This window comes from Pipra filicauda, unplaced genomic scaffold, assembly GCF_003945595.2.
Source record: "Pipra filicauda isolate LSUMZ 115617 unplaced genomic scaffold, ASM394559v2 scaffold338_size783178_pilon, whole genome shotgun sequence".
NCBI lineage: Eukaryota > Metazoa > Chordata > Aves > Passeriformes > Pipridae > Pipra > Pipra filicauda.
The window spans coordinates 545,417-560,961 of record NW_024104463.1 but is presented as its reverse complement, the minus strand read 5'-3'; the positions used below and the strand labels follow the sequence as shown (position 1 = coordinate 560,961).

The 15,545-nt window shown below is 42.3% G+C and overlaps 1 protein-coding gene across 2 annotated transcripts in view; it reads left to right on the top strand.

Moving 5' to 3' along the window:
* The window catches only part of TBC1D2B (TBC1 domain family member 2B), a 32,889-nt gene that overhangs the window by 11,296 nt on the left and 6,048 nt on the right, over positions 1-15,545 (top strand). The window contains exons 3-12 of one of the 2 annotated variants that reach the window (XM_039384078.1): positions 1,115-1,280; positions 5,793-5,950; positions 7,007-7,185; positions 8,497-8,889; positions 9,713-9,823; positions 10,729-10,922; positions 11,408-11,902; positions 12,862-12,979; positions 13,646-13,831; positions 15,137-15,258. In XM_039384078.1, coding sequence (XP_039240012.1) covers positions 1,115-1,280; positions 5,793-5,950; positions 7,007-7,185; positions 8,497-8,889; positions 9,713-9,823; positions 10,729-10,922; positions 11,408-11,902; positions 12,862-12,979; positions 13,646-13,831; positions 15,137-15,258 — 2,122 coding nt within the window. Of the gene's footprint in view, positions 1-1,114; positions 1,281-5,792; positions 5,951-6,955; positions 7,186-8,496; positions 8,890-9,712; positions 9,824-10,728; positions 10,923-11,407; positions 11,903-12,861; positions 12,980-13,645; positions 13,832-15,136; positions 15,259-15,545 lie in introns of both variants that reach the window. The other variant, XM_027712123.2, reaches the window with a different exon arrangement.

The window sequence follows — 15,545 nt, the reverse complement described above, 5'->3', positions numbered from 1 at the left end:
CAGAGCCCATCCCAATGTGTTACTTTGTAATGCTGAACAAGTCTGAGAGTGTTGTCAGAAAATCCTTAATCCTTCAGTACTTTGTGAATTATATCAAGAATCTGAAAATTACATTTGAGCTTGTTTAACTTGCCTGTTCAGAGACTTTGTGTAAGGCCACAAACCGCTTTGTGCTTCTCTGTAATGGAGTTGCTATTCACAGTATATTCCATATTCCCAATTTTTCATTCCCTCTGCCTGCTGGAGGGAGATAGCAAGTTATCCAGGCTAATGGAATCGCTGAGGTAACACAGACACTGCAGGCTCTGCAGTCCGTGTTTGACAGTGTGTTGTGCTGGAGACCTGCCTGGCTCTGTTGGATCAGCCTGGATCCTCTGGAATTCCGCAGCTGTGGCTCAGGGCTCGTGCCAGCCCTGGGCTGGTTCCTGTGGGGCCGTTTGGGGCAGTGTGAGCAGCTGAGGAGGAGCTGCCTCAGCTTAACCACGGCTGGGAAATCCATGCTGATCCAGGAGGCCCTGGGTGTGCCTGCAGTGCCTGTGCCAGTGCTCTTGGCTCTGGGAATGCCCAGGCTGGATTGGCTCAGAGCTGGCTCAAGGCCATAAAGCTCCTTGACTTGCAGCAGTGTCACTTGTAGGGTGAAGAACTTCTAGGGCGAAGCACAGCCTGAAAGATGTCAGTGTTTTTGTGGCACTGTTGCTGACTCATCAGAGCTAAGCCTGAGCTTGTTTTACCAGGGGGTTTTGCAGGTTAATGTAATGAATTCCCCTTAATTTTTATAGCTTTATAGCTGCTTAAGCTGGATGAATCAATATTGACTCATTGAGATTGTAAATCACTGATGAAATAATGCCTCCTGAGCATCACACGAGTCCTGTTATCAAAAGTAGGTGGCTGTGGTGAGAGCTCACTGAGGAAAACAGTTTGCTGTTTTTAAGGTTCATTTAAACAGAATGCTTTATTAAGTTATGTTGCAATCTAAAATAAAACTCGACCTACCTGCTAGCAGGCTTAGCAATATGTGATTTTACATAGCCACTGTTCTTTTACTTATTGAAGGTTTTGCCTATTTTTCTTTTTCTCTCTCTTTTTTTTTTTTTTTTTTTTTTCAATACAGATTTGAGTATCCTAAGTCAAAATGCTTCAGCAGAGAGAGCTAGAAATATTCTAGCTGTGGAGACTTCTCCTACAGACCTGGTGGGGGAACAAGCAGCTTCCCAGCCTGCACCAGTCCAAGCAAGTGCCATCAACTTCTCACTTAAACAATGGAGCACTGAACTCAAGTAAGTTGGGAACGTGGGAGAAGGAGTTATCAGGAGCGTGGTAGTTGCTGGCTGAGACTGTTCCCTACTGAAAGATGTCTGTGTGTGGTGGGTGGAGCTGCTTAGAAGGACAGGGGTGGTGGGGTGGATCAGTACAGTGGGATCTCTTCAAGTAAACTCTTTATTTTACCTCCTGTTTGAAGGGTGTGAGTGAGAACATCGTCATGTGGCATCACTGATACCTGAAAGGGAGACTGGAGTCTTGGAAAGCACTTCTGGGGATGGCTTTGCCCTCTGAACCCAAGCAGGGAGCTGGGAGTTGTATCCTCAGCTCCTGCTGCTTTTCCCAGGTGCAGCATTGTAGCAGGTGTAGTGTTCAGTGCACTGGAACTGTTTTTATTGATCAAAATCAAAGCAGGATAAATCCTTACTCTTCATCTGCTTCTTAAAATAAATGAAAGCCCATGGCACAGATTTGAAGTCGATGTAATTTGAATTCCTGAGCAAAACTGTGGCAGACCCTTTCTGAACGACATCAAACCCACATATATTATCCCCTTACTCATAATGAGAGAACTCTTCAGTAATAATTGCTTTAAGGAAAGCAGTTCTGCCAGCTTTCAGCCCTCCTGTTACAGTTTCTTTCTAACTGATTTTACACTTTGCTTTTCCCACACATATTTTCCACTCGTACTTAAAGGCTGTTGCTGTGCTGGAGCAGAGCAGGTCACAGAGCAGAGCTGCAGCTCTGGTTAACTCGACCACATCCCTCCCGAGCTGTAAAATGCTGCTCATTTTCAGCAGCAGTGCTGAGTTAAACAGATGCCTTTTAAAGCTTTCTTGTTTAGCACAGAGATCTGAGAGGTTACAAAGTGGTGTTGGTTTTGGCTCTTTTTCTGGCTCCTTTTCTGTTGTTGGTTTTGGCTCTTTTTTTGGCTCTTTTTCTCTACTGTGTAGACTGTAATTGAAGTTAGAGAAAAGCTGGCTTATGGCTGGATTGAGAAAGATGTCAATCCTGTTACTACATGTCGTGTTTTAACTGATAGTGTTGTGTGGTTGCTTGAGTTTGTGTGGCCACTTTGCTTTGGTAGAACTTAAACTTGATCATCGTAGAAGGAAAAGTACATGGAACAGTTTCTGTTTGGCGAATTCCTGTGTACCTGAAACGAGGCTTATTTGCTTTTTAAATTTTTTCTTGATTTTTTGGAGTGTTGTTGGGTTTTTTTTGCGCTGTTGGTTTTTTTTCCTGAGTTGCAGATGCTGTGCTTTGGGGAAGTCCAGCAGTGCCAGGGTGAGCTGCTCGGTGCTGCCTGGTTGGTGTGTCAGTGTTTCTGAGCAGGAAGGCAATGGTGGAGCTGAGGGTGGAGGGAAATACTTCTGGTGGCAGTGGCCCAGCAGACCCTGTAGCACAATATTCAAGAGTTGGCCTTCTCTGTATAGCTCTGATCCTCATGGCTTGAAGTCCTTGCAGGTCTTGGGAATGAACACGTGGTTCTCTTCCAACTTGGAATATTCTGTGAATCTATGTACAAATCTATGATTCTGTGTAAGAAAACTTCCCACTGCAGCTCTTTGAGGCTGAATGCCATCAGCCAGCAGGTCATGAGCACTTAAACTTCTGTATCTAGCAAGATAAATTTGTTTTGAGACTTGAATCTGTAGCAGTTTTCACGAGAAAAATTATTTCTTTTTTAGCTTAGGTTTGGTCAGGGACTGGTGAATTTTCCTTCTACAGGCTGTCCTCAGGTGCTCCAGAGAGAGGGGAGGGCAAGTATAATCCTAATTTTGATTGATTTTGCATAAATAGTGATCATTTTACATGCTTCTCCTGAAGTGAATGATGCCCAATCAGTCATCCAAACTCTTCAGTAATGGCACAGGGGTCCTACAGCCTTTCCTATTGCACAGCCTTGGTTTGTGCTCAAACCAGTCTGAACAGAATTCCTGGGGGAAAAGTACATTTAGTCTTGTATTTTAACATGTGTGGCCTCATTTGTCACGTCCTGATTGACAAGTGGTGTTCTTTCCCTGGGTGAGCAGCACTCTGTGAGTGTGTGTCACAAGGAGGGGCACTTAATGGTATTGGACCTTTCTGCAGAACCAGGACTAGATGGTTGATATTTTCACAGCAGTGAAAGCTAATTATGAACCTTGGAAAATTAAAATTACATAGTAGTGTATAAAAGCTATAACTGTAAAAGCTGGTGGCAAAAAAAGCCCCACTAAAATGTTAGAATTTATTTTAGTAAACATCTCTAAGCAGCAGGACTGTCGTGGGTGATGGTCTTCCTCCCTTCTCCAGCAGTTCTGCACCATTTAGGGCAGCAGTGCAGCCTGGTGGCCTTGGGAATATGTGTGCACTCTCCAGTGTCTTACTGGATTGGGATGGGACTAGTTATAGCTCCAATGGATGGATCCCAGTGTTTCTAGAACTGTGTTGCTGGGAGCATGTCTGTCTTATTTTTGCTAATTTGTATTAAGACATGTAGATGTTTTAGAGCCTTGTCCTTGCTCCTGAGCATGTTTATGGTGTGTCTGACAGAGAAGCTGTTGCTGTAATAGCTGTGTTTGCATCCCAGGCAGCAGTGGGGAAGGAATAATGGGGAAAAAAATGAAGAATATGTCTTGAAGTTAAGCTGTGTGTATATTTGCAGTAACTGAAGTTGAACCATGCTTTTCTGCTTTTCAGAATGTATTTTCAAGTACTAGTTGACATATACAGACATTTGGGCCTGAGTTTTTGTAATCTTCATGCCCTCAGCTACTTATATCTCTTATATATGCAGAATATAGACTTGGAAACATACTGAATTATAGTAACCTCAAGTTATATAACCATAAAATATGACTTAACCCTCAAACATTTAAAAATAGAGAATCATTAGATCATATGATCAATTGTTGGGTAGTTTGATTGTAGTGGTCATAGTGTGCTTAGGAAAATAAATCTTGTTTTCAAATTTAACTATCTGATCTTTTAATCTTATTTTACTGTAATAGAAAGCAATGAAGCAGTGCCACTTCAGTGCCCTGAACAAACCTATGCAAAAGCTTTACAAAACAGAGCATCAGCTATGATTTTTCATGGGCTTAACAGCAGTTTTTTAAGCAGCTTTTCCAGAAGTCACTTGACTACTTGTTCTTTGTGGTTTGTTCAAGCTTTAGAAGGTGGTGTTCAGACAGGCTTTAAATCCTGGAGTTGACCAAGTGCAGAGCAGGGGGCTGTGGAGGTGCCTGGTAAGAGTCAGCCCCTGTTCCCAGAACAGATGGAGAGGTGCAGGTGACACCTGTTGAGTTTGAGTGCCCTGGGAAATGTGTCAATCACTGCCCAATTTGATCTGTTTAATTTCCCTGGAAGGTCTGAAAAACAAAATAAGGCTTCTTGCCCCCGACAGAAACTGTGATTCTTTCTGGGAGAAAATTAAAGTGTAGCTTTAAAGTTGATCTTTGACGAGTTTGTAGATTGCTGGAATGGTTTTATTAATAACCTTTAGGGTTATTTTTAAGTTGTACTTAAATATTTCTTGGTTCATCAGATTATGAAAATCTTGCACTGCATAATAATTAGCTTAGAGTTCATGTTGATCAGGTGTTAAATCTCATGTGAAGCTGAAAGACTTGCTTGGATCATCACATCATCTTGAGAGTGTAATATGGGTTACCTTCTGCTTGAGATTTGAAAAGGAAGAAGAGAGAATGTGGCTCAATGAGTGAGAGCGTCTCTGGGGGCTTGCACAGACTGCAGAGAAAATGCTGAGATAGCAAATACATTTCCAATTTTATACCTGAGATATTAAACTGATTCCTATGGGTCGATGTAGAATCTCCTTGTCTGGCTGAACAAAGGCTTTACAATACTGAGCTGTGCTAATACTCGTGGACATTTCTGATTGCATGGTGGTTGTGGAGGAAGCTGGGTAAGGTAACCTCATCTTGCTGGGAAATGTATGTTCTTCCATGGAATTATCTGGCTGGAAGTCAGAGGACGCCTCCGAAATGTTCTTGCAGATAATTGGCCATGTTCTACCTTAGGAAAGGAAAACTGCTCAGGAGTCTGTCATCAGTGACTCAGCCACAGCAGGTCTCTTGGGTGATCCCAAGTTTTGCATTAACCCAGGATATGGAACTATAACATCCATGTTTTGCCTGCATGCTGTTCACTTTAGTGCCTGGCAGTTCCCCTAAAATTCTAAGCTACAATAACTGATCAATAAAGAGATGCTGCTTGTAAATCCTAACTTTTTGTACTTCACCACTGCCAAAACAGAGGGAGATGCAAAATACCATAGTGGTCTCCTAGAAATTAATATCCCACTAAAGCAAAATAATTCTTCTGTTCTTGAAACCCATTGATGGCAGGTGCTGTTTGGTAGGACATCCTTTGTTTTCTTTGAGCTTTTATTTGGTACTGGTTTGGTCTGTGTTTTAGCTTATTTTTACTTTGCACTGTTTGAACTGTCTTGCAAAGCCCTTTACAGAACAAATGCAAAACGCAGAAATCGTGGTCACCCTTTCCCGCTGTCTTTTCCACAGAAATTCCATGTCCTCTCTAAGAAAAGGAAACAACGAAAACCGCAAGAGCATATTTTACACCACCGAGGAGTGGGAACTGCTGGATCCAACCCCCAAAGACTTGGAGGACTCCATGGCTCTGGAAGAGAAGAGGAAGCACCTGGCAGAAGGAAGTAAAGGTAGAAGTGGGAGGAAGGAAGGGGGAGCATTTGCCTTCTTTAATGTAATGTGCTGTGTTGTGTCTGTCTCTGGGAAGTAGTGGAAGCTTATCTTTTCTTCACAAACCACATCCAGAGCTCTGTAAATCATTTTTTAAAAAACTAATTCCTTATGATGTGTTTGGAATCTTCTGCCATTCAAATACAACAGAATGAGGACAAAGCCTTGTTATCCACTGTTCTGGTTTCCTGAGTGTGTTACTGGCTTTAGTTCTGTCACTTGACTTGCAGAGTTAGGAGATGAAGGGAAATGCTGAGACTTTAATTACTCAGTTGAGTGTCACTCCCTGAAGCAGAACTGCCTTTGTACTCTAAATAAGTATGTAGGTGTTATATTGTCTTGCTTCTGAAATGGGGAAAAAGTAGGGGATGCACATGCAGTGGCAGCTCATCTGTGAATTGTAACTGGGTCTCAAATATGACCAGTGTCTGCAATAACCTCATGAAGATGTTTTTACAGCTCCTTAGGAGCACTTCAACTGGAATCCAAGCGATTTGATCTGTTAGAAAACATCCTTCTCCCTGAGTACTCCTGTGGTGATGTAAACAGGGGTGAATTGTTACCCCAGTGCCTCTTCCAGGAGCAGGGGGCTGTGATACCGGGGTTGGGTTTGCTCTGACCACTTTGGAACTGTTAATTATTTGAAGCAAAGTTTACTTTACCATAGTTAGGGGTACCTTCTATTTTGTGTAATAAATTAGTACTTGGGGAGTGAGACACGAAGAGAATTTTACAATTCATGAGCCAAGTCTTTTGTCTGGGAGGGGAGGAGCCTTTGAGCTCTATACTTTTCCCACCAAAGGAAGCAGCTTGGAAAATGAGGCATGTTTAACTCTATTGTACTGGGTAGTTTAGAAGCTGCTCAGAGTCTGATGTTAATGAGTATATTTTTTTTAAGGAAATCTGAATGCTTTGAAATGCCTTTTTACTAAGTGAACCGAACTAGAAGAAATTGTTTTATGCAGGACTGACTAGTTCAGCTTTTCCATTTGATTTTGGCCGCATTCCACACAAAGCAAGGCGCCCCTTGCTGAAGGACATGATGGGATCGAGCAAGAGCCGCACCGGCAGCGACTCCTCCCCAACAGAGTGGTGCTCTGGCAATGGCAACAAACTGGTCTCCGAGCTGCAGCTCAAGTATCAAAGCCAGCAGGAAGAGCTGGAGAAGCTGAAGAAAGATCTTTTGAGCCAAAAGGTAATTAAGCCCTTCAGGCAAAGTGCCCAAAGCAGATGGATCTGGCAGGTGACGGTGAGTTTAACCTTTCTGGCCATCGAACTGCAAGAGCTGGTTGGTTGGTGTAAAACGATGGTGCTGAACAAACCTTGGTACATAAAGAGTCTTGAGACAAGAAGGACCATTTTTACATCTGTTGAAGATGAGATCCCTGAACAAAACCTTTGCACAGTGTTCATTAACTTGGTTTATGTATCTTCCTTATTCTCTGAAGTTATTTTGTTCAGTGTCTGCCAGAATCCTGGCAGGTAGACGCAGCTTCTTTTTCCATTAGTACTTATAATTTCTGAGGAACTCATCCTTTCAGGTCCTCTTTGTTTGTTTTTTGATTCTCTCAATGCTAGAGAGAGGTTGGGGAATGGGCCTGACTTCTCTCTGCCCTAACTGCATCATCAGGAGTGGTTTTGTAAAGCATAGGCCTAACCATAATCATCTATAAAACATGCATATAGTACTGCACTCATAGTGTTCATGGTTGTATGCCTCATAACTCCAGTTTATTCAACACCTTACTTTATCTAAAAGAATTTCTACTCCTTTTAAGAAGAATAATTTTTTAGGTCTCATGTGGAGCTGCTATTTGTATTTTCTGTTGTGTGGGATGATCGAAGAGAATCCAAAGAAGGAATGTGAGCCCCATGTTTATAATCATTTGAGGAGTTAATCTTTCCCAGGAGTACATTTGAGCTCCTGAGCCAGCTTCTGAGAAATCTCACCGGTCTAAGTGCAACACTGTGTTCACAGTTGCTTCTGTTTTAATAAGAAGACAAATTAAAATGGTGTGGCAAGACGTTCTAAAAAGCCCTCTTCAGACTTCCTTTTTGGCAAAGCAGCATGTATTGTTTCCTGCTCTTATTTTCTCTCTCTGTTAGAGAAGAGCTGTTAGTTCCTTTGCCTTTTCCATTCTGGAATGTTCATCTCCCTACAACAGGGCTGCTTGCAGGCAAGGATTTTTTCAGCTTCCAGGTAACTGCTGGGCCACAGCTGTCCACTAGTTTTCCTTAACCTGTTGGAGCCTTTCTAGGCAGGATCCTTAGCTCAAAGACATTTAACCCCTCCGTGTAGGCCAGTCATTGTAAGGTGTTAATCTGCTAGAAATCATGTCATGTCAGTGTTTCCCTTTTCCCTTAAAACTCAGCCCGAGGTCTCTTAAAAGCTGATTATTCAGATTAAAAACCCATTCCAGAGCTTTCTTTTGCTTGATGTTAACTTTATAAGTTATAAACCTTAGAAACTTAAAACTTCATGACCTTTTTTTTCTTTAATTCTCAGGAACTTGTTCGACTCCTGCAGCAAACAGTCCGGTCCTCCCAGTATGATAAATACTTTGCCAGCCGCCTCTGTGAGGGGGTTCCCAAAGACAAACTAGAGCTGTTGCACCAAAAAGACGACCAGATTTTGGGTCTCAACAATCAGCTTGAAAAGTTAAACCTGGAAAAAGACAGTCTCCAGCAGGAAGTGAAGAACCTGAAATGCAAAGTTGGAGAACTCAATGAGCAGCTGGGTATGTTGATGGAAACTATTCAAGCTAAAGATGAGGTGATCATGAAACTCTCCCGGCAGCTCAGTGAATGTGAGGACAGTTCATCCTCTCCAGGTGGAGCTGTAAATTCTCCCACGGCCAGCAGTGCTAATAAGGACCTGCAGGAACTGGACAGACTGAAAGTAAGAGCAATGTCTCTGTCTCAATGCATAGGGGACTCTGTGCTCCCTGTAGGGGTACTTTGAGGCTGCTGTGCTGCTTGAGGTCACTGCAGCAGCTCCCCAGGACACTTCTCAGCTGAGGCTTTCTCTGCTTGGCACCCCCTCTTTGAATGTCTGTGACAATCTCACTGAACTCCTCTCCTTTGGGCTGCTCTGTGTGCCTGTAGTGCAGGGTCCTGGGCTTCCAGGGAATTAATCCTTGCTGGGGAGGAGCAGTGATGTGAGAAATAATCAAAGGAGCAGGAAGAAGCGAGTGTAAGAGAAAAATATCAGCATGGGGGGAAACAAAGAGAAAGCTTGCTTTTTTAAAGATCTTCAGTATCAAAACCGAGGCAGCAAAGCATGTGGAATGGCAAAGGGAAGCTCTGAGGAGACAAAAAGGGAGGAATTTAAGAACCTGTTTTACTAATGCTCCTGCAGATCTTATTAATGCCTTTTTTTTGAACCTCAATGAATGTGTCACAAGTTCTTAAAGGAGTTACTGAAGTTATCCACTTTGCTCTAAACATGCTTTTTTTTGCCTTTGGATAAATGTTGTATTCCAAATTGATTAACACTCCAAGGAATTTGGAATACAAGCAAGTAACTTAAAATATGCATAAACATTCATCATACCTTTCCTATATGAGACCCTGGTAAGTTTTAAACCTGATAAATGCTATTAGTAGCTGCTGTTTCCATGTTCTGAGGTGTGCTTTCTCTGGCAGGCATTTGCTGTTTGTAAAATATTTTTTATTAAAAATCTATTTTACCTTTTTTTTTTTTTTTTTTTTTTAATCAACAGGACAATCTTCAGGGTTATAAGACCCAGAATAAATTTTTAAATAAGGAGATTTTGGAACTTTCTGCTCTACGAAGAAGCGCAGAAGCAAGAGAGAGAGAATGGCAGGCAAAGGTCAGACTAACACAGCATGTTCTCATTTTGGAAACGTCTAAAAGGTTTTCAAAATTTTAGCTGTAAATCTACCCAGGAAAATGGAACAAGTTAAAAATCCCCCTTAACTCAGTCCTTACAGACCAATCTTTCTGGATGGATTCTTGAAAGAAGTAATTTGCTTTAAATTTAAATTTGCTGGTGAAAGTTTTTTTGTAACTTATGAACACAGGCATATATGTTTCTCTGAAAACATTATTTCCTCAGAATTCAGGGTGTGATGATTTTTTTGAAGTATGACAGGATGTGTAGAGCTTTCTTCTGAGCACGAAGGGCGACTGTGATACGGTGAATGTAATTTTGGGAGTGTGTTCTTGTATAGATGAACTTGAATGTAGAGGTGTTGCAGGTAAATAATGAATATTTCCATTGCCTGGGGTTGGGAAAATAAACTCACACGTAGAGATGGTAGGCTTTGCCTCTGGTTTTTTTGGAAGCAAAGCCCACAGTGGCCAGGTTGAAATGCTGTGTTTCTGGCATGGAGGTGTGTGTTTACAGCTCCTACATGCTGTTGCCTAACTCATGTCTTTAAAATGCCCTTTGAGTTGTTCTTGTTCCAACATGCATAGGCTGAAGCTGTTACTTGAAAAGCACAAAATGGTTGAGTTGTGTTTCATGCAGTGTAGTGATAATTTAAGCTGGCTCACATTTTCCATATGCAAAAGTACATCTGGTGGAACACATCAGATCTGCTTTGCTGCCTCATGTTTGCTGGTGCTACACAAATGGGAAAGTCAAGCTGACTGTTCCTGACTTACAGGTTTCTGAGCAACATAAACCAACAGAACCACATTGAACCAGATTTTAAAAGAAGTGTAGCACAAAGTAAGTGTCTGAAGACTTACATAATATATTGTTTTCTGCAGTACACCAGCTTGGAAGCCAAACTGTGCCAGATTGAAAGTAAATACCTGATCTTGCTTCAAGAAATGAAAACTCCAGTTTGTTCTGAGGAGCAGAGTCCTGCTCGTGAGGTCATCACACAGTTACTGGAAGATGCCTTGAAAGCAGAAACCAGTGAACAACCAGAACAGGCCTTTTTCAAACCACACCTGGTCAGGTAATTTGGTCCTGTTAAAATAAATGTCTGTGTGCCTTGGTCAGTAGAGGGGCTGCAGTCCCAGCAGGGAAAGTCTCTGGTGTTGGGAGTGCAACTGCCAGAGTCTCCTGAATGGTCAGACTGGGAAGTTCCCTTAACACATTGATTGGTTTATTGAGATAGTATATAACTTAGACTCAAATGTTGCCATACAGCTGCTGAAGGTGAGTTACTGAAGAGTTGGGTTCATTTGAACTTGACCCTGTTCTTAAAGTGCTTAATTTGTATGGTAATATATACTGGAATATGGCCCCAAGTCTTTTATATTTGGAATTGTGAAAGTAATTACTAAATAAAAGATATATTTCAGAAAAATGTGTAATAATTGTTAAAAATTGAGAACTATGGAGAGTGGCTTTGGACTAACTCTGATGGGAACGTGGGAGTTTCAGGGCTGCTGAACACATGTAAAACCTTTTTTTTTTTCTTTTCTTTCCCCATTGCAGTGAATATGATATATATGGGTTTCAGACAGTCCCAGAGGATGATGAGGAGGAGAAACTAGTAGCAAAATCACGAGCTTTGGACCTGAGGTCACTTTCCCTCAGTGAAAATCGAGAGATCTCAGCTGGAGTAAAATGGGAAAACTACCTTGCCAGCACCATGAACAGGGAGATGATGCGCTCCGTGGAGCTGAAGAACCTCATCCGCTCTGGAATTCCACACGAGCACCGCTCCAAGATCTGGAAGTGGTGTGTCAATCTCCATGTTAAAAAATTCAAGGACAGCACAGTACCTGGGTACTTCCAAACCTTGCTTCAAAATGCTCTGGAGAAACAAAATCCTGCATCCAAGCAGATCGAGTTGGATCTCTTGAGGACTTTGCCCAACAACAAACATTATTCCTCCCCGACATCCGAAGGGATCCAGAAGCTGCGGAATGTGCTGCTGGCATTTTCCTGGAGAAATCCTGATATAGGATATTGCCAAGGGCTCAACAGGTGAGATATTGCTAATCCTGAGTAATGAGCCTTTCAAATCACAAATGTAGCAACGCGCTGTGGAACAGAGGTTTGCCTTGTGGGCTGTATGCTCATCACTTACAGTGTTTTAAGAAACAAATAACTAGCACGTTTTTTAAAACAATTAAAAAACCCAGATGACCTGGATAGTGAATTCTGTAAAATCAGCTTGGCAAAAAACATGGAATTGAAATTAACTCATGTAAGAAATGGGATACTTGAATGTAGTTTTACATTGACTTTGTGTCACTTGTAGGGGATTGAGTTGCTTTTGTGTGCAAGAATTTGTTAGTTTTTTTCTTAAAACGAGCAGAAATAAATGCTTGAAAGCTTTTTTTATATTGTTAAGGCCACAAATTTCAGCATTTCACTCTGATGTCTTCAATCAGAATAGCAGAATTCTCTGTGTTGAGAGAGCTAAAATCAGCAGCACCAACACTTGAAGAAATTCTTAGAACAAGTTCAGCCTTTAAAATATTTTAGGGCTTTTTATTTTCATTAAAAGATGGTGGTGTTATTTATGTTTATCTTAAGGGAGATAAAGCAAATGTGCTAGAAAGGATTTTTCTAATCTTAAAACAACTTTGTGTGTAATTCAAGAGCCATCTGTTCTTTCTTCTCTTCAATAAGAAAAGACAAAAGTCTGGGAATCAAGTGTTATATTTAGGACTTGGAAGCTTCCTATTATTTTGTCTTAGTTCCTGGGAAAGTGGCTTCTAGAAAATCACTTAGCTCTTGCCTTTATCTGATTTCTTATTTAGCTGAATAAAAACCCTTGGTGTGGCTGAGAAGGCCCCATCTGAAACTTCAGTAACAGTGTTGCTGTTTAGTGCTCTCCTGATTTACCTCAGCTGAACAAAACCACTTTATTGTAATGGTTCTTGATATAGTTTGTGATGCTATAATAATCTTTTTCTTCAAATAAACCCTATTTTCAGGTTGGTGGCAATTGCACTTCTGTACTTGGAACAGGAAGATGCTTTTTGGTGTCTGGTAACAATAGTGGAAGTTTTCATGCCTCGTGATTATTATACGAAGACACTGCTGGGATCCCAGGTATGTGCTCTGCTCCTGGGAACTGCAGCCAGACAAAAGCTTTCCTTTGCAACTGGCTGACAGGCCTTCCTGGGGGTGTCTTGAGTTGACAAGGGTGGGGTCCAGGCACCAGGGCCCTTGTTTGGACAAGGGGTTGATACTGAAATAATTGTTCAGTGCCCTGCTTGCAGCTCCAGCCTTAACCCTGCTTCTCATTACTGGCTTCACAGCATGGAGTGGATTTATCCTTCCTTTCCTCAGGTCTGGGGGGGTGGTTATGGGCCCTGAAGGAGCATTTTGCAGTCCTGGGAGCAGTCTGTGCTGTGGCACTGCTCTGCCTCCAGGTGCTGCCCTGTGCAGGCTGCCTTCTCCATCCACACCTCTCCCAGCTCGTTCAGTGCTCCTGCAGCAGTGCACCCCTGGTGACCTGCCATGGAAACACACCCTCTGTGTGTGAGGAGCCCTGTGGGACAGGGGCTGGCTGGAAGCTGGCAGTGTGTCAGCAAGGGGGGTGTGCACGGGGATGGCTCTGTATTTGGGTGGGTATAGCCTGGAATTGTTATCTGGGCGCTCCTGGGTTTCCTGGTTACCTCTTGAAAAACTTGCACTTACAGGATGGTGACAGCCCTACTTGGAATGACTGTTGGAAAATTAGGAGCAATAATAACCTGTTTGTCATCTGTTCAGGTTGATCAGCGGGTTTTCAAGGACTTGATGAGTGAGAAGCTGCCACGACTTCACGCTCACTTTGAGCAGTACAAAGTGGATTACACCCTGATCACCTTCAACTGGTTCCTGGTGGTGTTTGTGGACAGCGTGGTCAGTGACATCCTTTTCAAAATCTGGGACTCCTTCCTCTATGAGGGACCAAAGGTGAGCTGAAGGAGCTGAGATTGTTCATTTGCCACCTGAGAAAAACCACTCTGCTGTTACTGAGCACAGGGGGGAGGAAGGTGGTTTCACAAGAATCCTGTCACTTAAAATCACTGGTAGGAAAAAAAAAAACAAAGGAGGAAATGTGCATAAATAACCAGTCAAAGCATTTTCCATTTTATCTGTGCTCTGCAAGTTAAGGGGTTGAGTCACATGGAAGAATTTTAAATGCAAGTATTTTCCTTTTGCCACCACCTTTTTTTTCCCCTTTGAAAAATAAAAGTCCAGGCAGTGTTGTTTATTCCTATGTGCAGCTGTCAATGAGTTTCTAGTAATTATATCAAGGTGAGAGCTACTCTTATAAAGAAGGAAGATGAGGTGATGGAGGCAGAAGTTAGAAGTATTGAAAAGATGTAAAAATTACTCGTAAGCAAGAGCTGATTTTTAGCTTTTCTCTGCAGCAAATATTTGTTTTATCTCTGCAGACATTTGAAGCACAAATGACAAACAGTGACTCTGTCATAAATTAAGGGGGGATTTGAAAGAATTTTTATTCTTTTAAAATTGCAGTGAAATAAAATCAGTGTGGGGGAAAAGAAGTCATTGGTTTCAAACACTAAAGTAGATTTTGTAGGCAACTGGAGAGAACAGGTGAGTTATAAAGTAAGACAGAAACTGTGTTTGAGGTGACTTCTCGCTGGCCTTGGTTGGGCATTTGAACACAGAGTGGTTGGCTGTTCATTCACATCAGTTAAACATCTTGGCAATTTGTGAATGCAGCCAGGCACGGACTGGCAAAGTTCAGAACTTACCAAAGCAAAGGGAAATAATGCTGCTTCCAGCTCATGCCAATGGTGATGGACAAATTGGTATCAGAAATTCCTTCAGCATCAGGTCCCCAGTGTGTTGGGAAAATTCAAGGCCTTGGAAAAGAAGCTGTTTAAAAATCAGAACTTAAATTTAGCTGTGAAGTAACTTAATAAATGCATTGAGTAGGCCCAGCAGTCTGGGTGCTACAACTGAATTTGGAACTAAAAGTGTCCAAGAATTTGAATCTCTGAACTGAGCCTTGTGTTCTGGATGGGTCTGCGGGACAGCTGGCCTTGGGTACAGCCACAACAGAAGTGTTTGGCAGCTTTTGGAAACAGGGCTGGGCCAGAGAAGGGGGGGACAGAGGGAGGTGTGATTAGAGAGCTCACGTGCAGCCTTTGTGAGAGTAAACCTTTTCCTTGGAGTTTATCAGGATGATAATGAGAGCTGGTGCATTCTGTACTTACAAATCCCTAATACTGGGTGTTTTCTCAGGTAATATTCCGATTTGCCCTGGCACTTTTTAAATACCAAGAAGAGGAAATCTTAAAGCTGCAGGATTCCATGTCCATCTTCAAGTACCTTCGCTACTTCACACGCAACATACTCGATGCCAGGTGGGGAACTCGCACTCTGTGTCCTTGCAAGACTTGTAGTGGGGCATGGGAGAAGTGAGGGGGGTTGTTTTGGTTTTATCTAGATCCTAAATCAGGTGCAAAGCAACTAGAGATGCAGCTGACTGCCAAGATTTGCCATGACCACTCTAGATCTGGCAGAAGTGATGAATGCTGAGCTGGTAACTGTGAGGTGTGGTGGAGGTTACCTGCTTTGGCTGTAGTGCCATGGTAGCAACACTTGAGAATTCCAGCCACAGGTGAATCTCCCCCTGCATTGCAGACACTAC